Source organism: Pteropus medius, unplaced genomic scaffold, assembly GCF_902729225.1.
Source record: "Pteropus medius unplaced genomic scaffold, Ma_sr-lr_union100, whole genome shotgun sequence".
NCBI classification, from domain to species: domain Eukaryota; kingdom Metazoa; phylum Chordata; class Mammalia; order Chiroptera; family Pteropodidae; genus Pteropus; species Pteropus medius.
In genome coordinates this window covers 32,755,732-32,782,658 of record NW_024340696.1, presented here as the reverse complement: position 1 = coordinate 32,782,658, position 26,927 = coordinate 32,755,732, and the positions used below count along the sequence as shown (strand labels likewise).

The window sequence follows — 26,927 nt, the reverse complement described above, 5'->3', positions numbered from 1 at the left end:
TAATTAAATAAGAATTGTGAAGTTTCCTAGAAATGAAATTATAGGATCATGGACTGTGACAATTTTTAAACTTTTGATTCTGTTTTAAAATTGTTATAAAAAAGATTTGAACTAATTTTTAGTTCCCATGAAAATATATGAGAATGTTTATTTCATTCTACTCTATTACTGAGCATTGCCCAGTTGTTAAACTTTTGCTAACTATGAATTCATTTTGTCTTTTCTATAAACTACAAGTTTTTGTTTGACTGGTCTTATAGAAAATTTTCATATTTATGAATTATTTCATAAATTTTATTAAATTATTACAAAAATATGTAAAAAATCACAAATTATGCATGTACAGTCAGATAAATATTCACAAAGTGACCACATCCATGGAACCAGAACTAAGAACAAGAAATAGAATATACTAAGACCCCAAGAATTCTCTCATATGTCCGTTCAGTTACTACACCATCCCCAAAAGGTATCCACTCTCTTTCTATCTATAGATTAATTTTATCTGTTTTTAAATGTTATTTAATGAATCATGAAATAAGTGTCTGGCTTTTTCCACTGAATATTGTTTCAAAGATTCATATATGATTTCCATATAGTTCTAATTTGTGCATCCTTACTGATATATAGTATTTGCTTATATGAAATGTCACGATAGTTATTTATCTTATTATACATGGACATTTGGTTGTTTTCATTTGTTGATTATTATGGATGGTGGTACCTTGAAATATTTATGATTATAAATTTAGTAAATCTTTCTTTTAAGTTTTTTCCTCTACTTTTATGCTTCAAGTGTGAAAATTATAAACAAATTCACCTATATTTTTCTAGTCATTCAAAATGATTTTATACTAAATTTAACTATTAAATACATGTGGAATTAGTTTAGTGAGTAATATTTTTTCATCCGGATAGTTAAATGATTGAACCATTAGATGATTAATCTATCTTTGATCCTTTGACCTTTAGTGTAAATTTTGTGATCTGGTAAATTATTAAACAGACATACATGCTTACATATGAGTTTTCTATTTATTTTGCTATTCCCATCAATTTCAAACCAAGAATTAAAGGTTAATTACAATAAAATAATTTTTAAGTTTTCATTGATACTAAATTTAATTATAGATAAAGAAAAAATACACAGTACAGAAAACTCAAGACATTTACAATTCACATCATATGCCTTCTCTTTTTTTCACTTTGTAATACAGGCTGTCAATACGGATTATCTCCTAAAGCATTTTAATTTTTGAAATTTCAAAGTGTATATCAAACTCATGGCAACTAATCTAAGCACATTTTACTCATTTTTTTTATTTATGAAGTTTTATAATTGACATTTGCATGAGTAGCAAAAATTAATGTACACATTAAAATATGCTCTCTAATTAGTAGATTTATATAGAATTTTTTTTACACTGATTCTATTCTTCATTTATATCCCAGATGAACTTCAAGGGAATATTTTTCATCTTCCTTTGAAATACTCTGTCAAATCTTTCATTTTGCTCCACTGTGAAGTGGTTTTTCCAATCTCCAATTGTACCTAGAGGAATAAGCACATGATCAGTGCCTGCGTAAGTAGCATAATCAGAGCAAGAATTTCCTCCAACCCCCTTTAATCTCTTCTTCAAGCCAAGCTAAATATCTATTAGTTCTCTGTGGGGTTTGATAGTTCACTTTTCCATATATAGAAACGAACTAAGAAACAAACTTAAAAACACTTCCAAAGTCCACTTTCCTTATCTATTATACTTCCACCTACCACTACCATTAAATTATAATCGTTATTTAGAAGGAAAAACAAAAGTAAAATATATGACTAGATTAGAATTTTTACATATATTTTACCAAATACTAGGTACTATACTTGGCAAACTATATCTATCATGTAACATAATTCTTAACACAACCCTACAATATCAGTATTTCTTCATTTTTAAAATTGAAAAATATGAAACCTAAAGATTTTCAAGTAATGAAGTCAAGATCACAGAGGGTGCTCAGAGCTGCCATTGTTTCAGTTTTACTTGATGGAAATTAGAAACTATCATTAAACCAATTTTTAAATGAATAATAATTTGGCATCTTTAGCTTTCAAATGTTCTTGTTTAAGCATTATTAGTGGCATTTGGAACAGTTAGCAAGCTATTATAGACATGAGAATTGCTTTATGTTTGATCTAGATGAGAAATGAGAAGTGAAAGTTGATAATAAATGGGACAAAAGAAGAAACAATTTTTTTAAATAGCAATATCAAGAGCAATTTCAATAGGATCTTTACATAACTAAGAATAAATGTCCATCATCAAAATGCTAAGAAGAATAAATTAGTGAATAAAATAGGAATAAAATAAATACAAATTATGTTTTTAAAAAAATGTACATTAAAAAGATCAAATTAAAAAAATTATTTGAGCTTGAGTGTCAGGAGGAAATTATATTCATTCTCAACAATTCCTAGCATATCGTAGAAGCACAATAAAAATGTATTGCAGGTTGTTGAATAATTGAATTCAAAGCACATCAGGTTAATAAAGTATTAATCTACTTTTTCCAATGAATAAAGATGACACATGAGGAAATAACTTTAACCCAAACTCCCTCCCCCACAACAAAAAACATATTGAGTTTACTTCTAGAACGATCTAGAAGAAATAAAGGAAAATGAGCTGTCCTGGTCACATATATCCGTCACCTTCAGGTAAGAATTGTTAACACATTTTAGATTAGGGTCATGTGGACTAGAAGGAAGAAACCTAATATCGATTGATTAGGTTCAAGTGTCAGGCTCTGTACTAAAGAACTGTTCAGTTTTCTGGCATATTTTTTTCAGGGCCATTTTCAGTGAGGATCTTTGATTCTCTTTAGGGCCCAAATGATAGTCCTTGGAGAGATATGTTAGAAGCACTCCTTCATTAGGATAGGGAACCAAGAACTCAAGTAAAGTCTCAACACTGGCTTTTATAAACCCCTGGCATCACCTTTGCGCAGAAAAAATGAGTCATTTGTTCTTTTCCCAATTTCATGTTTTAGAATCTTCTCACAATTTGCTAGTGGATCAGACTTCATGTTCTGAAATGTAGCTCGTTTCACAATAGTTTCCAAATCCTCTTCATTCAGTTCTTTCTCAAGAAAACTGCTCATTTTAAGCACAGAACTTCAGAGATCCTGACAGAATTGTGGGTATGAGAAACTATTCAGCTTATACGGAATGTATGAGTTACAGCCCAACATCTTTATCACATTTTGGAAAACAGAAAGTGATTGGACTCAAAATCACTAATCATTAGTGAAATACAAATAAAAAGACACAATGAGATACTATTCATACCAATTAGGATGGCTATTAATAAAAAAATAATAATAACACGTGGCGATGAGGGTATGGAGAAACTGGAACACTTATGCATTACTAATGGGAATATAAAATAATATAGTGGTTCCTTAAAAAATTAAAAGTAGAATTACCAAAACTCCACCAAACACATCCCTTTCATAATTATAAACCTTGCCGTCTACCCCCAAATAAGCACCACTATCCTTATTTTTATAATAGCAACCTCTGGTTTTATTTATAGTTTTTATATGTAAATATGAATCTCTAAACATTACTGCAATTCCTCCTCCATGCCAACTACATACTGCAAGATACTTGAGACAATGAAGTAGTAAATGATTCTTCGTAGTCACTATGTCCCTAGGATATAACCTCTAAATCAGTGGGAAATGTGCAAAATTCTGAGATAAGCTAAATAGGCTTTGGGTGTTTCTGATGCAATTACTGTGGGAGAACCAGGCATAAACAGTATTAAGTAAAATTACCAAGATATTTTCAAGGAAAGTAGCAGACAACAGAACACCTCAAAATCTACATCTACATTGATGGATAGCTATTTGCTTGAGGAAATTAGGATGTGTTTCTACAAAGGGCTTTAAAGCAGAAAATCCCAAGTTGACTAAAGCCTATTTTTCCTGACAAGTGAAGTTGAAAGAAGATTCTCTCCCTATCATATAGTTAAGAACATTTTTCTTAAGGGTTGGTGAAAATCCTAGATCAAAAATACACGAACAATGGGTTACTTAGTGGAAAGGAAGAAAAAAGTGATACCTGGTGATGGTATATTGGTGACAAAATAGAGAAATAGTCAAGAGATTTTGCATAGTTTACTCTGTGGTCTTTGACCTAGTCGTCAGTAAATTCTATTGTTTACTAATGCTGTTATGAGCACATTCTTATGGAGGAATTCAAATATGAAAATAGGGAAGAAATAAGATTTGCATTTTGAGATGATAACTCTGGTTGAGGAATGGAGAATAAATGAAGATGAGCTGAGGCCAGAGTCAGGTAGACCAATTGGGAAGGTTGCTGTGGCAAATAGGCAAAAGATAATTATGATCTGGACTAGGGAAGGAGCAATATACACTAAATTAAGATGTGTCTTCTACAAAGTTTACAGAAATTGTTAACATGACTTGTTGATTGGTTGATAAAATGAAGTACAAGGGTGAAAGAGATATTGCGTATGAAGCCTGGTTTCTAATTAAGGTCACTTGAATTACAGAGCATCTAAAGGGAGAGACTGAAGCTTTTGTTTGAAGGAGATAAATTGTTTTTGGACATGATTTGTTTGAAGTCCAAATATTAGATATAAAAGTAGGTATATAGAAAGATAGTTACAATATATATGTATCTTGACTGGTGATATATATTTGTGACTCACCAATTGTTCCCCAACCCACTCCAATCTGGTTTACTATGCCTCATATTATATTTCATGTCACTAGATTAATGGATATTTAAACTCTCTTTTTTTTCCTCGACTTCTCGGCAGCCTTAAATATCTTAAAAAGATCTTAAAGATTTTTCTCAACATACTCCCTTAGTTTTTATGTCACCACAAATTCCTCCTTTTCTTTCTACTTCTCTGATCCTTTTCTGTTTCCTTAGTGGGTTCATTTCTCTTTACCCAAACCTATATCTTAAGGTCTCTCAATAACAGATTCTAGTTTTTCCTTTTCTTCCACTCCACTTCCTCCTTCCATTTGCTCCTGCTTTCCTTCTTCCCTCTTGCTGTCTCCCTCCCCCTTTCCACTTTCAATTTTATCCAGGTTCATAGTTCCAGTTATATACTATACGGTGATGATGCTCAAGTTAATATCATTGATATTTTAGCCCAGAACACTTCTTTGAGCTTTACACCTGTATTTTCTACTTATTTCCAAATATCTTCATTAGGATATTTCTAAGTCACCTCAAACTCCATATGTCAAAACCAACCTCATGTCTTCTACCACTATCCTGCTTCAATGTTCCCTAAATACCTTCATGAATGACACCATTATCTACACAGATATATGAACGAGAAATATAGGAGGCATGCTACACATTAGTCTTTGTCATTTTTTTCTATATGTAATTCCTTTCCTTTTTATCTCCTAAATGTGACTTAAAACTCTACATTCTCTCCAGTCTCAATACCATTCTAATCCAAAACACCAATGATTTTCAGTAGATTAGCAACCTGGTCTTTAACTAGTTCACCTATATTTATTACTATTGCTTTTCAACAGATTAATGGAAATGAAATTCTAAAAGTACTAATTCTATCACATTGCTATTCTTCTTATAACTCTTAAAGAGCTCCTTATTGCTTTTAAAATAGAAGAAATTGCTATTATGAACATAGTCTACAGACCTTGCACAATCTGGCTCCTACACACCTCTCCACCTTAATCTTTCATCACTGATACCTTGTTCTTTAACTTCTTCAGTTCGTTGAAGATGTCATGTACTTTACTGCCTTAGGGAATTTGTACATTCTCTTTTCCTGGCTTAGAATTCTCCTTTACCTCTCTTCCTTTTGTTTACTCATTTATTAGTTTGCAGTTCTCATGTTACTTTTTCCAGAAATAATTGTCTTTTAACTATACCAGATCCCCTTATATCATATACTGATATACCTGTGTTTTTCCTTAATAACTCTTATCATAGTTTTGAAGTATATATACCTACTTGGTGAATACTGGTCTTCCCTGTTGGATTATAAATTCTATAAATAGAGGGTTCAATCCTCGTTGTCTCATGATTTAGTGTCTGTCACATAGTAGGCATTTAATAATTTTGAATAAATGAATGGATGAATTATGTAACAGTAAATCAACATAGCAATCAAAGACCACAAAATAGTGAACTTCAAATGTGTTTTGTTTGGTTTACACGATGTATTAGAACAGCTTTGATTGGATGCCAAAATGTAAACATTATGTGATTTATATGAAAGTTACATTTCAAGGTTCTCTTTAAAAAACAGAAGGATTTGCATCATAAAACACACAACCACCTCTTACCAATTAACTTTTATCTTAGTGGCTTTTCACCCCAGTGTTTCGCATAAGTGACTTTTCTCTTTTTTTAAGCTCTAGATGTGTTAGTTTGCTACAGATGGTACAGGAAAAGAGATCACAAAAGATGACTGTGTACAGTGAGAAGAGAGCCCTGAGGAAGACTGGTATTAAGGGATGGGCAGGAAATTAGAAATCCCTAAAGAAGGCTGAGAAGTAGTTAGGTACGAAGAAAACTAGATAAATGTGGTTCATTAAGACCAAGATAAAAAGAAGTATCAAAGAAATAATTTTTTAAAAAGTAACCTTCTCCTCTTACCTTTTTCATCTCCTCAAACATCATGAACAGAATGTTGAAGTCATGTCTGTGTTCATACCAGCCTCTGATGTGATCAAACCAAAGGCTTCCTACCACTGTGGGAAAATGAGTAAGTGATAAGGTAAAGATGTTGCACTTACTGAACAGCAAACTGTAATCTCTCTTTTCTGTTCTGGAATCCTCAGGAAAAAATGAAGCTCCTACCACTGGACATCTATGTTACCATTTAAAAATGGTGTTTTGGGGAACAATTACATGATTTTAATGGAAACCTTCCTTTCTTATGTATGTAGGAAAGCAGCAATGCAGAAATAAGAAGCCCAAAGAACTAATTTTGAAGATTTCTTCAAGGTAAGCCCCTTACTTTTCCTACTTCTTCTACCTGGAAACATGTCATATTTCTCCTTTTATTGTCTGTTTTAAGATCTCGGGATAGCAACTTCAGCTATCTACCATGAGATGAACCTGAATATAATCTTCTAAATGAATAAGAGCCCGATTCCACATTCCACAAACCTCTTCTATCAATCTATCCTCCTCTATGTTGAAATGAAAATTCCACCATTGCCATATAAGGCCTACCATAGGTCCATGACAGAGCAGAAAAACTACAACCACTTTGAACATTAGCTATCCTAGAACACATGGATCTAACTAGTTTAAATTGTTAAATATTGTGGTTCTCTTATAATATAGTCAAAATATTTTTAAATAATATACTTCTGCAACCATGACACTCTCCAAAGTGGTCCTGGTGAGAATACAAAAGCAATTGGGTGGCAAATTAAATTGACGGAATAGTAACCATTTACGTGTATTTCAGCTTCTATCATTACCCTTCTCAATTTCTCTAAAATATATTCCCTAAGTTTGAAAATTTGGCTAAATGGCAACATTGCCTCATAAATACATTGCTTGTATAAATAAATTCATAGTTACCTTTTCCATTTAGAAACCTTTCCATGAAATGTTCTATGCTATCTGCAGCTTTCAAGATAACCACCAAATTTGAAAAATGAAAGAATGAGACCAAAACATCCTTGGGGTTTCTGTAGATGTAAATAATCTGCAGGGGGAATAAGAAAAAATTTTTAAAAATTCATGGTTATCCTTACAGTTTTTTTTAATACCTACATGTTTTATTATAGGAATGTATAATTATTTTATCCAGTCTACTAATCATGGAAATTTAGTTATGCCCTATTTTTTGCTATTATAAAGACTGTTGAAATAAATTACTTTACTCACATGACATTTTACATGTGCAAACATATAAGACTAATTTCTAATAGTGAAACTATTTGTTTGTAAGGTTGATTAACACCGCAAACTACCTTGCATAGAAGCTGTTTCAATTTACCTTCTGTGAGCATTAAGTGATATTTGATATGCAGCCAAGGTAGTATTTGAGATAAGTGAAAAAAGAAAATAATAGCAGATGCTATTGAAAGAAATAATTATCCATTAAAAAGAATAAAATTCCACCTCATACCTTACTCCGTACACAAAAATCATTTACAAAAGGATTGAGGAATTAAAAATGAAAGCAAAATGTTCATATCTTAAAAAATAAAGAATGTATTTCTGGTCTTGGAAAATAAAAAGATTTTCTAAACAGAAAAAATTATTTAAAATAAAAATTGATCGATTCAACTACATTAAAAATTTCAGAATGTTGTTGATTAAAATATACCATAAAGTTACAAAAAACAACAAAATCTGAGAGAAATAACACATATAACCAATAATTAATTAGTATTCAGAAAATATATAAAACAAATCAATAAGAAAAGACAAACAATGAAATTAAAAAATGGGCAAAATTATAATCATTTCACAGAATAAAAAATAATTATGGCCAATAAACATCAAAAAACATCATTATTGATGAGGGAAATGCAAACTCAGATCAGCTTGTGATACCATTTTATAATTAACAGATATTAATAATTAAAAAGTCTGATAGGAAAATTTCTAGAAAAAAATTACTCATATATTACTGGTTTCAGCGTAAACAGGTAAAACTACTTTGTTTTAAAAAAAATAGCATCATTTAATAAAGTTGAATATTTTTTAACTTTGTGGATTTGCAATTTTATTCTTGAACATATACTCTAGGGAAGCCCATGCAGATGTGTACCAGTAGACATGCTCAAGAATGTTCATAGCAGCATGTATTGTAATAAGAAAATATTGGCCCAACCTAATTATTCAATGAGGAGAAAGCATAGAACAGATAGAATAACTCACACAACTTGAAAAATGATATGCAGTTGAAAATCATGTTAAAAATCTAGAACAAACAAAGGCATATGGAATAAAAAATAAGTGACATATAAACATACAAAGTTAAGTAAAATTTAAGGCCAAATGATTTAACAGGACAACAAGTAACTTGTTTGAAATGACCCACAGGACAGAAATCTTTGTATATTGAATAACACATTAGGAAATCTTAAATGATAGAATTTCTGCTAAGTCTATGAAGATCTGATTTAGCAACAACCATACTGAGAGATTTATACTCATTTACTTTTATACATAAGGATAAAAGGATTAACAAAATAAATGTAACAATTATTTAACAAAATTTATTTTATATATGTGTGTGTTACTGTTCCATACAGAGAATATACATTGTTTTCTCATATAGTCATGGAACATGTTAAAAAAATAGATCATGTAATTGACCATAAAATTTCTTGATGAATTTCAAAAATTAAAACTCTTACGGTACCATTACCTGATGCTAGTACATACTAATAATCAACAGTGAAAAAGTTAAAACAGAAAATTGTATAAACACTTGGAAAAAAATCTTCAAAATAACTTGAACCAATTAGACAATCTAACTGAAATGATAGATTATTTAGATACTAAAAAAATTATATCCATAGCTATACTAAAAAGGTATCCACCATTTTTAAATGTCAATATTTTAAAAATAAATACTGAAAATGCTGATTTAATTAAAGAAAACAGAAAAATAAATGCAAACAAAATGTGAGAAAATAAAGTGAAAGCAGAAACCAATAAAGTAGAAAACATTAAATTATATTTAAAAAAAGAAGTTGGCTCTTTAGAGAAAAAAAACAATGTAATAGAAAACTGCTGATATCCTGAAAAATGTGAAAATTAAAGAATATAACACTTTTCCTCATTACAAATGAGGAAACCCCCGGGGCAAATATTATTCAATGGTCACATTTCAAATCACATGCAGTATCAGATATGGGTTATAATTAAATATAAAAAATAAAAACATAAAGTTAATTAGAAAAACCCTGGAGAGTATTTGAATAATCTTTGTGGTGGGGAAGTCTTTTCTTAGCAAGACGCAAAATACCATAATGTATGAAGAAAAGATTGATAGATTGGTTATAAAAGTTAATAGCATTCAATAATCTTTAAAGGTAAACTATTAAATGGAAAAATATTTGTGCCATATAAATGCTTCTACAAAACAATAAATAAAAGACATGGGAAAGAATATAAAGGATATTTCAAAGGCTAGACATTTATGAACGGATGCTCAAACTTATTAAAACCAAAACCGAAAGGGCTGCCAATAACTCAAGAATGAGATTTTTTTAACCTAGTACATTAGCTAAGAGTGATAATTCCAGTTACTGGTAAGTGTGTGAGCAAAAAAAAATTCTTATATGATATTAGAAAAAGTGTAAGTTGGTGCATTATAGGAGGCAAGAAGCTAATATTCACCAACCTTTAAAATAATTGAACACTTTAACTTGAAAACTTCACTTTTGGGGAAACATTTCACCAGATCAAAAAAGTGCAAAGATTTATAAGAATGTTTATTGTAATGTGATATATACATTTGCTGCAACCTACCTGTCCATCAATATACATTCAATATTAACATATATATATATATTCAATATTGTAGAGTCATACATTAAAATTCTACTATACCATTAAAAAGAATAGAATTTCACGTGCTGTCATAGAAGAATTTTTGCTGTATGTTATATAATTACACTCCAAATAATGAGTGTGGTAACTCAACTTATGTATATACTCATAATTATATACTTAAAATGATATCATAAAGATTATACTAATAACATTTGAAAGAATGTGGATAAGTGGGGCTGAAAAAAAATATTTGAAGAAAGTAGTTCTATGACATACTTTAGCTTTTTTGTTCTTGAGAGCTTTTGGTACTAAATAATATGGGAGGTGAGAAGCGAAGATGCGAGGGGATGGTCTCTTGAGAAAGTCCACTTTGCGTATATTTAATTCAAAGAAGGGTATTCTATCAAGTGTGTCCACAGTTTCAGTTCCGTTACGATGTCCCTCAAAGTAAATCAAGCTTAATATCTGCTGAGTCCAGACGGTGCCTGTAAAAATAAATAATCCCATTTTCAACCCTGAATTAATTTTTTATAAAAAATGTCAATAATAATGTCATCTGTCTCAAAATTATTGGAAGCTTTTTCTTTCTTTTAACCATTCTAAGTGTGCCAAGGAAATTTGTCCAACTTTTTTTGTTCATTTGTACTTTACATTAAAATTAGTAAAGATAAAATCTAGTGCTCTTAGTTCCCTTTTTACTGGGAAAGAGCTGTGGTTGTTCTGATTCCACAATAATAGCAGTTCAGATTAATCCTTCGGCTCTTTCTGTTCCCTGTACTTCATATAAGGTCCATTTGTACAATTTTCTGTGGCTACCTTTGTTTCACCTTCCTTAATATCCTTTCTTAAAGCTTTATCTTTTAGCAGTAGAGACAAATTAAGAGGTCAAAGCTCCTTTCACCTTTTTTTTTTTAATGGTATAGCGTAAGTTTTTTCATACAATGTTGAATCAAAGAACCAATAGCAGGCATTCTGGTCTTGTTCTAGATTTTAAATGTGATATTTTAAATGTTTCACTGTTGCATATGATGTCTGTGGTAGTTTTTGGTAGATATTGTTTATCAGATTAAAGAAGTTCACTTTTCTCCCTAATTAACAGTTTCCATTATTAATATGTGCTGAATTTTATCAAATGCTTATTCTGCATCTATCGAGATGATAATTCAGGCTTTCTCTTATACTCTAGTAATGTGGATAAACTACATTAATACATTTTTAGACCAATCTTGACTCTTGAAATAAATCCACCTTGGTCACAATATATTTAACATTTTTAGATTTGTTTTGTTTATATTTGGTTTAGGATTCTTGCATCTATGTTCACAAATATGCAATTAATGTTCTAAAGGGTTGTGAGATGCCAACAATCTTGTAATTGTAACCACTCAACTTATTATAGACATAACAGATTTGATAAAATTGATGGTGAATCCTGGGGAGAGTCACTAATCTCTCTTTCAAGATAAGCAAGAACCCAGCAGGCTAGACTGAGGACTGCTGTGTGGTGTCCCAAAACCTTGGTCTGGATTAAGGGTAAAAGACAGACTTTTATGAGCTGCAGTGCTTAACCTAAAATTAAGCAAAACAATTGAGATGCCACCAGCATCACAGAGAGAGAGAGAAAAAAAAAAAACAATATCAGATGTGCTGATGAATTTTGCAGAGTAGAAGAATCCAAGGAAAAGGCATTGCATTATTAATTTGGGCAAAGTAAACAAGACCATAAATTTCAAAGTAAATTTGAAATTGGTAAAAGGAAGGGACTGGAATATTCTCATGAAAATCAGGAATTTTTTTTTTTATATTGACTTAGACTTTAGTGTATCCTTTAAGCAACATTAACTACTCTGTACAACATTGCTTCAAGAGCACCGATCATCCTATTTTCTAAAAAGCACAACATAAAAAATAAGATTTTTTTGGAATGTAAGATTGGAGGGCAATTTACTTTAGTTCAAAATTATTTCATTTATTATAGGGAAATACAAAGCAATTAGAGTAATTGAAAAGCATATTAGGAATTAGTTCTGACTGAGATACGTTGCTAACAAAAAATCCTACTGGGTTTTTAAATATATTTTCTTCTATTCTCAGAACAAACCAACAGGTCATTTGCCAATTATCTGCTCTTGGCTCACTATTTGATTTTTTCATATATGCCATCAAAAATGACAATACATGCATTTCAAATGGCCTTACGTAATAAAGATTTGAGATTTATTTAACTTTTTTTTTGCTTACCTTAAATAGTGGTCCAAATGTAGCCTGGGTTATTGTTAATATCTAGAAAAGGGCATATTTGTAAACACGTATTACCAAACCAGAGAGAAGACTGATAACAGGTGGCACACTCTACAAACTTACCAGATTTTGGAGATGTAATTATGAAGACATCATCATCTCTAATTTCAAAATCATCTAGATTTTCTAGAAAGTCAATGTCAACATTAGAACGTTCAAAATTATAGCCTTTAAAGTTCAATAAATACGGGTCTGAGTTGTCCATAATTAGTCACCTACGAGTAAAAACAGATAACATTATTTTCAAGTTCTTAGTATTTTATAATAATGAGTAACGTTTACTTAGTGTCCATTTACCAAGCATCTTTTAAATGTCATATGTATATCAACTTATACCGTACTAAACAGATTACACATATAAACCATTTAATCTTCATAACAACCAAATGTTGCTAGAAGTATTATCACTATTTTAAAGATGAGGAAACTAAGATACTAAAAGGTTAAACAGCTTTTCCTAAAACCCCTTGAGAGAGGTATTATCATGACTCCAAACATATAGCTGAGGAAAATCCAGCACAGGAGGTTTAGCAAATGGTTGAAGGTTGCCCAGTTAGTGAACCTGTCATGATTTGATGCCAGACAATGTGATCACAGAGTCCACGCTTTCAATCACTTTAGCTAATACAGTTTCTTAGTATTTTATATTTTAATATTTTACATTTTTTTATTGTTGTAGAAATAGGAAATTCTTCAGTGAATGTGCTTTTTGTTTCCGTTCTTTTTTTTCTGAAACAGAAATAATCTGCCGTCTCTGAAAGAAGCTTTTGAGGCTTTGAGATCTGTATGCTAATTCGAATGAATTGTGGAATATGCTCTGCATGAGTAATATCAATTGATTTTACTTTGGAGATGTTGCCTTTATATAGTTGCAAGATATTGTATTGTTATCATTATATTTTCCAAATTGAATTTTATCAGAAATCCTAAATAAATCTAAATAAGAAGGTCAAAATAAAAAGAGGAGGCAAATAGTCTAAAGATGTATCTGTCAAAATTGGATCAGCCAAGCATTTCTTTACTAGCTTCACCTGAGAAATTTGTTAAAAGTTGCAAATATGGCTTTGTCTAAATTATATGTCAACAAACAACATTTAATTCCTTTACAAACAATCTAACTGACCTGACCAATAGAAGAAAGTCAGAGGTTAAAATTTTGCTGAGTAAAAAATCACTTTCATTGGAATTACCTGGGTTTCTGGGTAAATGTTCATGTTCTAGGCCTTATAACAGGCTGATAAAATCAGAATTTCTGAGGAGTGTGACCTGGAAATCTGTATTTTAACAACCCTGCCAATCATATTAAAAATTGAGAACCAAAATATTAGTAAAGCACTATCTGAGAGAAGTGCTTTTGTGGGATGTTATTTGACTTCCAATTAAAAGATTCAGCTAAGGCCCTACTAACTTGCTGGAGGTTTCCTGACTCAAGCTGAAGTCCAGGCATCCTTAACTATTGAGAACTGAGGATAGAAGAAACTGGCTGATAAACCACAAAGAATGGTTTCAAGAGATAGATGGAGTACTATTGTGACATTGGCATCATAAATTTTCCAGAAAATACTTGGATAACTCAGCCTTTGGAGTGTAGTAAGGAAGATTTTATACTGTATAACATGGACAAATGGAAAAGTCTATAAGTAGGAACTATAGTTAAAGTGAAAGGTAAAGTGTTAGTCACTATCGCACCTCTTGACACCACATCCTATGCACATCCAAAAAAGCACCAATTCCAGAAATTCCTAATGCTGAGAAAAGAGGACAGAGTATCAGGCAGACCACAAAAACATTCTGAAATAACTCCTTTTTTACCATTATGTTTAGGTTGTCTTGCAATGTCTTGGGATAAAGAGAATTATAAGAGCTGTTTTGTCACAGAAACAAGGGGAAAAGAGTGAAGTGTAAGATGCATTCATATAGGATCTTGGCAAGTCATATGTTGTTTACATCTCTTAATGAATATAGGAGAAAGTGACTGTATAAACAGAAAGAATATCATTTTTTCCCCTCTTATTCTTGCACTGAAGTCCAATAGAAAAGGAGGAAAAGGAGAAAAATGAGGAGAAAAAGATACATTACATGCTGAAGATGTTGTAGCTGCCAGCCCCCAAAAGACACACGGATCACCAGAAATCAGTGAATTATAGGAAACACACTCTTTATTCAGCCGGCTGGGTCTGCCAGGGGTACGCAGACCCCAAATGAAGCAGCCCCGACATGTAGAGGTACAGAGTTTTTAAGCCCTAAATCCCATTCCTCATTCTGTTTAACACAAAAGTCTATTTTTCTTCTATTTACTAACTGTCAACCCACACGTCGGGTGTGCAAGTCGGGGTACAGAAGCAGAAAGCTTATTGTTAGAATGTTATGTTCCCATGGGTGATATGCCGCGTCCTCTTTCTACCCTACTGCGTAACAAGGTCCGGAGATGGGGACAGAAGCTTCAAGGAATGCGTCGTCAAGAACGAGGACGTGGCATGTGTTTAGGGATAATTGGTTTCTTAGGAACGATCCTATTAATAGGGGGGAATTTGGGAGCACAAATTCTAGTAAGTGTAAACGCTGTACAAGTGGATTTCCTCAAAACTGGCTCTGAGGAAAACATACTAAATTCCCCGCGTATGGAATCAGCTCCAGTCACCCTGATGTGTCCAGAATGCGTAAACCCTTTATTTGAACAATTATTAAGAGAAATTCCTTTTGACGCGACTCTTAAAGATGTTATGAATAAATTACAACAAGCTGAATTACTAGAACCAGCTTATACTCCTGTTCCCACGCAGTTAGTAGAAAAATTAGTAAAGGATAAGAAATTTACTCATAAACCTGTGCCTACTATGGAAGGGCCTCATTTTGTGGCCTACTGGATAAATGGAAAACTTTGGTATCCACCTAGCGGGGCTAATAGTATGAAAAGATTACCTGATCCTCCTTTGCCTTATACAGGAGCTTATAATGAAGATAGCATACGTATGGTGAATTAAGATGGAATTCATGTGCCTTATAGTAGTTTAAGTTTTATAGAAAGGCTGGCTAGGTCAGGACCTCCTTGGTGCTTAAAAAACAAAGGAACAAAAACTTAGCTTATGAAAGCAGCTTTGTAAAACTGATTTTTATAAATATTTTCCTCAATATGGACCAAGGAAGCTTTTGAACAGCTATGAGAAAGGTTCAGTTTGAACTTTAGATAATAGCATAAATAAAGTAGCAATTAAAAGATTTCTTCGGGCAGAAAGAAGAACAATGTCTGCCCACAAGCCAATATTTGCTATTACGAATACCTCTATCTATCAGCTTTACTTAAGTCAAACTGTATCTCACGTAATAGATATAAGAATTAAAAGTTTAGATTGTTCCATCAGGTAGTTCTGTTCTAATAACTGAGAAAAGAATGTACTAGTTAATCATGAATATTAATAATAATATACTCTATAAGATTTTCTGCTTCACTTAACCACAGAAATTTAACTCCCTGCTATCTTAACCACAAAGTATAATCAAATGCCAAAATAGAAAGTATAAAAGTTGTACTCAAATCACAATAAAACGGAACAGTGTCACACCGCCTCTGAGTTGTGTAGTCGACTGTCTCCCGCGCCGATGCCTTGCCCACCTTCGGGGCCCCCTGGATCCTGTCATGGCTGGACCATGGCAGTTATAGCCTATGTTCCCATGGGCGATAGCCAAGCAGTAATTTTCCAGCCAACACAAAGAGAGAGTGAGACTTAAAAGAGGCTCTAAGTCTACCCTTTTACTACTCACTGTTACAGATCAACTAATGAAGCAAAATCCACTTCTGATATAATTTTATGGACAACAGGGAATGACGTGCTGCTGAGAAATAAATACTCCCTCCAGAGTTTGTCTTGGCCAATAGTAATATTCTAGGGAGTCAACAGGTAGCTCAGTTTGGATAAATAAATTGAGCAAGAGTTTGTTATCCTTTAGGAAATAAATATCTTATTACTCTAGAAAAAGGAAAGGCCTGATAATTGGTGGAGATACTAAAGAGAACAGCATGTACCCAGTAGTCATATTTACTTAAACTTTGAAACTATACGACAAACAACAAGATGTATTTGAAAGTTACAGCAACATCTTCTTTGGGCACAAAGTAGTAAAATCTTTTAGACCTATATTAGAAGGCCTCTTTCTTTGGGTTTTTATTTAAAACATCCTAAGTAAAACTAGCTATGGCTATAGGAATTTCAAAGAGCCTTATAAACTTATAGAATATTTAAATTTATTTTCCACGATGTCCCGGTTGTTCTTCATGAGTGATGCTTTCCCACTCTTGTTTGCTTTTCTTCTTTTTAAGTAGACATCACAGAAGATTCAGCCCATCCCTTTTGTACTCTACAATAATTAAAATATGTCTCAGACCTGTCCTAACAACTCCCTGGGAACTTTATCTCATTTTTCGGTCACCTGTTACTTACATAAACAGCTCTTGAATGATCCTCAGGTTTCCAGTAAACACAATTTGATCCTAGGAAAGATTTTTAATCCTTTTAATGTACAAATCTTCACTGATAAGGGTAATTTAGGCTTGCAAATATTTAACCTGTCTCTTGTTTCACATCATGTTTCTAAACGAGACAAAAATCTCTTTTGTGAGAGTGGCATAGCCTGAAAAGTAGAAATCAAACAGAGTAGGCTATATATTAAAATGAATAGCTCAGCCAATAATTTCTTATTTCATAACATAATTTTCACTGAACTAAAAGCTTTGGGGACATTTTGAGATGCCCTCAGGCATCTCTTTCCTTTTCTCCCTCTCTAAACCAGTCTGCAATAACACTAATGAAAGAGGCAGTACCACATCTGTGACCCAAAAAATTCTTTTACTTTCCTCATTTGCGTACCAAACAATGATATGGTACATACTGCAATTAAAAATATTACTAACCTTTTTGTTTCCATGGAACTTTCCACTGCTTAGTGAAATCTTAGTTTTCTAAGATTTCAGAAGGTGTGCCCCTATTCTAATAATGGTCTGTTCAAAATATCAACTAAAGGTGAAATGGAAGAAAGAATTTGGAAAGCTCTGTGTAATTATGATACAACTCAATCCTTTTCCGCACTCTCCATAATCAATTCATCTTGTCTTTTTACATCTTTTAAGAGCTTGAAGAACTGAGGCAATTAGGTGCATATCACATTATACCACAACAAATTATACCATATTATATTTCCTAGCTCTGTATGGTGAAGGACCTAAAAGCACAAAGAAATCAGACAAACGAGCAAGCTTAAAACCAAGATCTTGGTTTCTAAATACTTTTCTCTAGGGGAATCAGGAGAAAAGGCAGATTTCAGATATGGGGCAAGGAAAGTACAAATGGGCCTGGAACATCTTATTATACCACAAAGTAAAGAAATACTCAGAGAATACTGAAGACATATTAAAAGGACACCAGAGCCTTGGGCTTATTGCATCTATCAATTCTGAGACAATTTGAATATTAAAATAAATAAGATAGAATGGATTATAATCCTTTGAATAAAATAATAAAACACGAGCCTACCAGGGTATGCAAACTTTTTTTGTAAAGGGCCTGATAGTATATGCTTTAGCTTTGCTGGCCAAGTAGCAAGATCAAAAATATTATGTAGGTGCTTATATAACAAGAAATTTAAAAAAAATTCCACTTCTTATAACAAAATTCAAATGATAATAATAACTTATAATAATTCTTTGTAATGCAGGTCTACTAAAGACAGAATAGACTTACGGCAGGGAAAATTTTACAGTCTTAGGCAAGTTCGTTTTCTCTGGACACATTTCTTTAGCTGATTTAATCAAACAATGTAATGAATGCAACATCTATTATTAGACACCTTATTTGTCTAATAAATGAATCACAGACAAAAAATTTATCGCAATTTCATTTTCATTTTTGTGAAGCAATTCTGTTATGATGAGATATTCTATTCTCGATTTTTTCATTTTTCTGGATATTTCTTTTCTGTGAGATGAGATTATTGTGATGACTACTTAATCTGGTTAATATCGATGTGTATTCTATTCTTTCAACACAGCTTTAGTGTCACCGTATAATAAACACGAGGCTTTACCAACTTCTGCAATAAAAGTAATCCACACTCCACTGTACTTTAAAAGCGTGTCATTCAAAGTATTCTCTTTTTTCCTGCTTTTCCATCATGGGCATGCACTAGTAATAAAGACATAAAATATCAGAGTATAACCATACACATGGAACACGAAAGGCTGCTGAGTTATAATGACATCATTGTGATTTGTAGTGGGACAAGCAGCAGTGCAAAGCAATGAATGTGTAGAGTGTCACATATGGTCTCTGCACAGTTTTTCAACTGGGCCATTGTAGTGCAAAAGTAGCCACAGATATATGTATGAATGAGAATGTGTGTCAGTGAAACTTTACTCATTTACACTGAAATTTGAGTTTCATGAAATTTCCATGTGTCACAAAACATTATTTGTCTTTCAATTATTTCTCGATTATTAGAAATTAGCTCACAGGTCATACAAAAACAGAATGAGCTGGATTTAGCCCACAGCTGTAGTGTGAGATTCCTTGATCTATACTGATATGAATGAATATATGAATGAAAGAATGAATGAGAACGGAAATACCTTCTTTGGGCTAGAATATCACATAATAAATATAGAAAAGATGGAAAAAGCCACCTATTTATGTTAAAATTATTAAGTAGAAATTTGAATGGGGAACAGGGTATTTGCATGTTCTCAAAGTATATCCCCACAAATTATTGTTAGTAAAAAAGGAAACATATTAATTTACAGTTTAAAACTCTGACAGACACCACCTTATCCAAGTTACCAAAGCTAACATCAATAACATTAAAAGAACAATCTAATGTGCCTCTTTTGAGATCACTGAGGACTCATAACTTTAGTATATTCCAATCAAAACATACAACCTTAATCTATCATGAGGAAACATCAGAAAAAATCAAACGATTAAGTCTGGCATGTACTATTCAGAAATACCAAAGTCAATTAACACCAAAAAAGGAAAAAAAAAACTTCCAGATTAAAGGATACTAAAAAGACATGACAACTAAATGTAATGCATAATCTTAGATTTGATTCTGTCCAGTGCTCGCTTCGGCAGCACATATACTAAAATTGGAATGATCCTGTCCACTGAGTGTATATATATATATGTTTTATTGTGACAATTAAAAATTTTGAATAGAATGGTATTGTATCAACATTTCCCGATTTTCATAACTGTATGAAAATGTCTATATTCTTAGGAAATACACAAGTAATTAGGAATAAAGGGGCATAATTTCACTAATAGTAAAGAGAGAGATAAGAGAGAGAATGATAAAGCGATTGCGGTAAAATATAAATAATTGGTGATTGTGGGTAAAAGGCACAAAAGAATTCCTTGTCCTGTTTTTGTGACTTTTATTTAAGTTTGAAATTATATAAAAATTTCAATTTCAACCAAATCCCATAGAATATAGATTATGTGCAATGTACGTAATGATCAAAGAGAATTCGTTATGTATAGAAATTCCTAGACATTAGGAAGATAAAAAAATAGCACAATAGAACAAAGGACACAAATCATGAATAGGCAATCATAAAAAAATTAAATGAAGAATTGAAAATACTTTTAAATGCTCTCTTTGCTAGTAATAATGGAAATACAAATTAAAACTACTTCCTACTCATTAGATAGGCAGAAAGTAAGTGTTGATTCTAAGTGTAGGAGAGCATGTGTGGAGCAATAGAAACTCTCAGTTATTACTGATGGAAATAAAATCAATTTAGAGGGCAATCTGACAATATCTGGTCAAGCTGAAAAATACATATTTGTGAACCAATTATTCTTCAGATTGTCCTTACTTTTCTCTCACTGGCTGCTGGGGTTTCTTACATAGGACAAGATCTGGAGGCTGTAGCTCATCCCTGTGAGCTAGTGGAGTATCATGTCATGTTATTTATTATATCTTTCTGTGTTTATAAATTTAAAATTTTTATATAATCAGATATATCAGTCTTTTCATTTATGGCATCTGTATTTGTTGTCTTGCTTAGAAAAGTTTAACCTACTCTTAGAATAAAAAACAGTATATTTCTCTTTCCTTTATGGTTTTTTTTTTCAATTTTAGATATTTAGTTTATCAGGAATATTATAATTGATAAGAGCAGTTACATAATTGATATGAACAATTGATAAAACCAAAAGGAATTAATTTCCTTTCACATACATTTATTATTTAATTCTGTCAAAAATAAAGCCCTATACCTAGGGGCATTGTTGAAAATAAATGTAATCTTGGTGGCAACATTTAGGGAAGGTAATATTGCAGCTATGATACTGGCTGGTAGAAGCAACAGACAAGCCAGAAACATAACAGAAAAACCCCGAGTATGTAGTGGAGTTTCATAAGCAAGTACATATTTCTGGGAATCTGGAAGTCAATACACACGCACAGGGGTGCCTGCACACACAGGAGTGATTAAAGTGGTTATCCATGCTCAACTTTTCTCTGGCTCAACATGAAGTCCTGAAGAATAAAGTAAAAACCATGGAAAATGTGTAAACTGCCTATTGCTTGAAATATGAACATGCACACCAATCCCTACACACATACCAGGGCAAAAAGGTGGAAACCTTACTATCTCAAGGAGTTTGCATACAACTTAGGGACTTCTGGCTAATTAAAGTCTGCTGACCCAGGGTAGGCACCTGGGAAGTCAGGCTTAAAAATTAATAGGAGAAGAAAAATAAATACACACAAGGGGGTCATCAGTGTTCATTGTAAGGAGGAAGACTGCAGAGTTAGTCAAGGCAAGTCACCAAACAAAAAACAGTAGCAATAACACAGACAAACAAAAAAACAGGGCAGAGGAAGCAAATGGAGGAAACAGAATCGAGACATTTAACAAATAAATAAATTGAATTAGTGATTAAACATCTTTTTCCTTAAAGAAAAGACCAGTCTCCTATGGCTTCCTTGATGAATTCTATTAGACATTTAAAAAAGAACTTCTACAGTTCTATCAGGAAATACAGAAGATGGAACTTTGCCCAAGTCATTCTGTGATGGTCATATTAACCCCATACCAAAGCCAGACAAAGACGTTAGAAGGAAAGAAAACACAAACCAACATCTTGAGTGAATATAGACACGAAATCCTAAACCCACTATTAGCAAAATAAATCCAGCAAAATATAAAAAGAATATAAATTAAAACCCTGTGGAATTTATTTCAGGAATGAAATGTATGTTTAACATCTGAAAATCAACTAATACATCATACTAATATAGGACAAAAACCACATGATCAACTCAATAGATGCAGAAAAAGTATTGACAAAATCTAATATCCATTTATGATAAAACAGATAAACAAACAAAACTCTCAACAAATTTAGAATTGAAGAGAATATTCTCAATCTGATGAAAAGCATCTATGAAAAATCTACTGTTATCATACTCTGTTATAAAATTTGTCAGCCCTCTAAAATAACTTGAGATCATGATCAGTTACTCTGATGTCTCATGGAATTTTCATGAGTAATCTAAGTATGATTGTTAAGAGCAAATGAATTAAATAAATGTAAGTGGGATACAAATTTTTAAGTGAATTTTAAAACAATAATTATGTTTCATAATATGCCTACTTAAATAGTTTCCCAAATCTCATTGGTAATTACACTCTTAGAGTTTTAGTAAGTTAAATTAAATGATGGAAATTCACTGAATAGCTAGATCATTTTCAAATAAGATAAAATACAGAAATATTAATTATTGAACACAGGTTTATTTACTTGAGCTTCTTATTGAAAAAACTGAGAATGTTAGGATCTGTCAGTAAATATGTCTTGTGCCACATTAAAAAAAAAAGTTCTACTGTGAGGAAGCATATGTGCTTCTAGAGGTTATGAAATGTGTTCATAAATTTGCCAATCTACAGAATGCTGGCATAATAACTCACAAATGCTTACTTAGCTTTTACTAGAAATTAAAGTTTCTAAGGGTTAAGAATTCTAACTTATGTAATTAAAACTACTAGAAATAGTAAGAGAAACATTCTGTATGCAGGAGGATAAAAAACAGGATGTGCTTTTGGGTAGGAAAAGGTATGAGATATGAAAATGCATTTTTGTTAAGAAAAATGAAAGTAATTTTGTCCTAAAGCTGGTTATTTCAGAATGAGAAAGAGAAAAACAAAGAAACTGAACACAGAAAGTTGGGAAGAGAGAGAGAAAAATTAACTTTCTGTGGTCAAGCTGGCTAAAATTGAATTGTTATTATTAGGATTTTTTTTAAAGCTTTAATATCATAGTGTGCCTATGTAAAACTACAAATTTCTTTCATCTGCTAGGACAAATTTTCTTAGACTATTGGTCTGCTCTTGATAGACTGTGAAATATTTTTCTTAACCTGTTATTTATCTAGAAAGTAGATTTTGTGTTTTACCAAAATAAGTTTTACTGCTTCATGTTGTGTTGATCAGATTTTGACTACCTAAGAAAACTGAGTCCTTAATGTTAAAAGAACTAAGTTTTACTTACAACTGTGTATTTGCCTTTGAAATATATTATTGTCACTTTGATTAAATAGGTAACTAAATGTTGTTTCACAATAATAACTTCTGATTATATTTATTTAAATGTTTTAAAACCTTTTGATATTTTTGACAAACTTGCCCCAAATCAAATTCAAACAAAATCTTTTTGACTTCGAATTACTTTTAATATTTTCCAGAGGGCCCCTGGAACATCTCAAAGGATTTGTTCTCTCTCCTTATAAAAGGAGAAATAAACTAATTAGGCTTATTTGATATGTTAAATTACATGCTAAGTATTATTACACAAGTAGAGATGCTAAACCTTCTTTTGATTGTATTTGTACAGTTATACATTATTAATATAATGGTTCCAGAAATTATATAAAATTCCTGAAAATCTGATATGTGTTGCTGCCCAAAGAGAAAAATACAGATGAAGACTAGGTAGTCCACATCGCTCTCAGAATCAATAATTAACCCAAGAGAAGGGATTATGCTGATGCTGACATGTAGAGCTCACAGCAAACTAGAATAAAGGCCTGATCAATGTACCACAAATAATAGAGGGTAAATTATTCAACCACCTCAAAGATGCTCAAGGCCGCTGGGTAGAGTTCAATGTCCCTGCCCTGGACTAACCTCAGAAAATAAGAATAATTTTGCTCACTGTTTCACTCATGACCATAGATCTCCAATATAATGGATAGAGGTGCTTGTACTTCAATAGCACTACTGCTGTGGCCTTTAAATTTTTTGTGTTGTTTCTTACGAAACAGAGTTGAAAAATGTAGTGTCCTGTGAATAACTGAGAAGATGAGTAAAGAAACCCATATCTGTAAGTACTATATAGTTTAACTTTAAAGGATTAGGCATTTTCCCAAATTCTACAATATTCTTGACACAAATCTAATACTCATGAAACTACCAATCACCATTCGTCAGCCATTATAGCCTTCAGTTGGGTAAATGTTGGTAAAGTCTTTATACCACAGTATCACAGTAGGTTCTGGAGTTTGCTCTTCAGGTATTGTTTTGTGTCATCTTTTTCACAGGTCCACACTATATTCTGTCAGTTTGTCTTCTAAGTAGAATGACCATAAGGATAAATATTCTAAGGTCTATTCAGATTCCTTCTATATTCACTTGGGTTGTTAACCTTAATTGCTCCTTCTCTTCTACTTTAGCAATTCTTGAATAACAAATATTTCTTCCCAAATACTAATGTAAATAATAACTCTCTTGCTTCTGTTGATTTTACACTAAGCACACTGTCCGATTTGGAACATAACTCAAGCTATTTCTAACACACTTTTCCTCGCCTCTATTTTATAGGCACTGCACCAGGCAAAGCTTGTATTTCTTACTTGGAACTACCTTTCATGGCTTGGAGTTCATGGTCTCATGTTTCCTATTGTTACCTTTCACTAAATAAAAGTTTGATCCAAAAAAAGGCTTCAACGTCTTTAATTGGAGAAATATTTACTGCTAAGAAAATAAGAGTTTAATATGACATAAATTTGACCTTGTAATTATTCACACTGTCTTTTTCTCACAGTGATTTATAAATGTAAAAAATTAAAATAACCCATTTCATGAAGATAAAATATGTTAATGTTAGAAAGACTAATGTGAATCACTAACTAAAATGAATAACTTAAGAAAAGTAAACCAAAACTTACGGTTGCTGAATTTTTTAACTTTATGACAATCTTAAAACAGTGAAAGGGTAAAAAAATTACCAGCTTAATGTGTGCAAGCTCTGACCTATTATTGACTGACCACTGAGCTATGCTGGCCTATGCTGAATAATATTTTAAATATAAAACAAAATTTTTAAAAAAAATCTGAATGGAGACATCAAACACTGTGTGCTGCTGGGAAAACAGACTCTTCTACTGAATTAGTTCTAGTAACTTACCAAAATAAACAACACAAAACAAAATAGAGCAAAAAGAAAAAAAGAAAAAGCAACAGGAAAATGTGACACATATTCAGAAAAAAAAAGAGTAGTTAATAAAAAACTGCCTCTGAACAGATGCTGCTTCTCGGCATATGGTACATTTTGTTGAAAAGTGAGTATTACAGCTTGTCTAGATTCTGATCTCCTCGTGGTGGTTGTTGTTTCTCCTTTTTCCACAGGTCTTTGAGGATCTGTTCAGTTTTTATTATTATTATTGTTCTTTTGTATTTCTGTTTTTCAGATGGGGTCATCTCTATTGAACTATTTTCACGTTTATAGATTTTTTCCTCTGCCAGATCAAACTTGCTGCTGAGATTTTCTAATGACTCATGAAATAGGATATACCTTTAATAGCTGCTGGGTCCATTCAGAGACAGTTTTAATTAACTGCTCTTTTTTCCTGCATATGCATTATACTTTCCTGTCTTACGGTGAGAAAGATCTACGCTCTTAGCAAATTGCAAGTATACAGTACAGTATTATCAACTATAGTCATCATGCTGCATACTAGATCCTCAGAGCTTACTGATCTTATAATTGAAAGATCATACCCTTTGACCAACATTTGCCCATTTTCCCCACCCCTTAGTCCCTGGAAATGACCATGCTATTCTGTTTCTATGATTCTGATTTTTTAAAAAAATTTTCACATATATTTAATACCATACAGTGTTTGTCTTTCTCTGTCTGGCTTACTTCACTTAGCATAATGTCCTTCAGTTTCATCCATGTTGTTGAAAATGGCAAGATTTTCTTCTTTTATGTGACTGAATGATATTCTATTACATATGTATGTATGTATGTGTATGTATGAGATGGTAACATGTGATTTTTATCTTTAATTTTATGGAGGGGATATATTACACTTAATTATTTGTGTACGTTGAACCATCATTGCATCCCAGGGACAAATCCCACTTGGTCACGGAATATAATCCTTTTAATGTGTTCTTAAATTTGGTTTGCAAATATGGGCAATGCTGGCATTGCAGAATGAGTTTAGAAGTGTTCCCTCTTCCTTGATTTTTTTGGATGAGTTTGATGAGAATTGTTGTTAATTCTTTTTTAAACTTTTGGTAGAATTCATCAGTGACACCATCTGGTCCTGGGATTTTCTGTGTTGGTAGGTTTTGGATTACTGATTCAATCTCTTTATTCATTGTTGGTCTGTTTAGATTTTCTATTTCTTCCTGATTCAGTCTGGATAGGTTGTTTCTAGGTGTGCTGACTTCTCCTAGGTTATCTAATTTGTTGGCATATGATTGTTCTTAGTAGTCTCTCATGATCTTATATATTTCTGTAGTAGCATTTATAATGTCTCCTCTTTCATTTCTATTTTGTTTGTTTGAGTCCTCTCTCTTTTTCTCAGTCTAGCTAAAGTTTTGTAATTTCGTTTATCTTTTTGAAGGACCAATTCTTGGTTTTGTTGTTCTGTTCTACTATTTTTCTGGTCTCTATTTCATTTATTTCCACTCTGATCTTTATTATTTTCTTTCTTAATTAATGTTTGGCTTAAGTTCTTTTTTTTCTAGTTTTTTGTGCCTTGCTGTGTAATTTTTTTACTTGAGATCTTTCTA

At 32.0% G+C, this 26,927-nt stretch overlaps 1 protein-coding gene across 1 annotated transcript; it reads right to left on the bottom strand.

Annotated features, from left to right (window-relative positions):
- Positions 1 to 1,016: 1,016 nt before the first annotated feature.
- On the bottom strand, positions 1,017 to 16,671 carry LOC120608932 (amine sulfotransferase-like). Its single transcript, XM_039870902.1, is given in 8 exon segments — positions 1,017 to 1,552; positions 2,991 to 3,177; positions 6,671 to 6,765; positions 7,610 to 7,736; positions 10,823 to 11,031; positions 12,911 to 13,062; positions 14,537 to 14,595; positions 16,610 to 16,671. Coding segments are annotated over 6 exon segments (882 nt in total). The 5' UTR covers positions 13,053 to 13,062; positions 14,537 to 14,595; positions 16,610 to 16,671; the 3' UTR covers positions 1,017 to 1,430.
- Between the last annotated feature and the right edge of the window lie 10,256 nt (positions 16,672 to 26,927).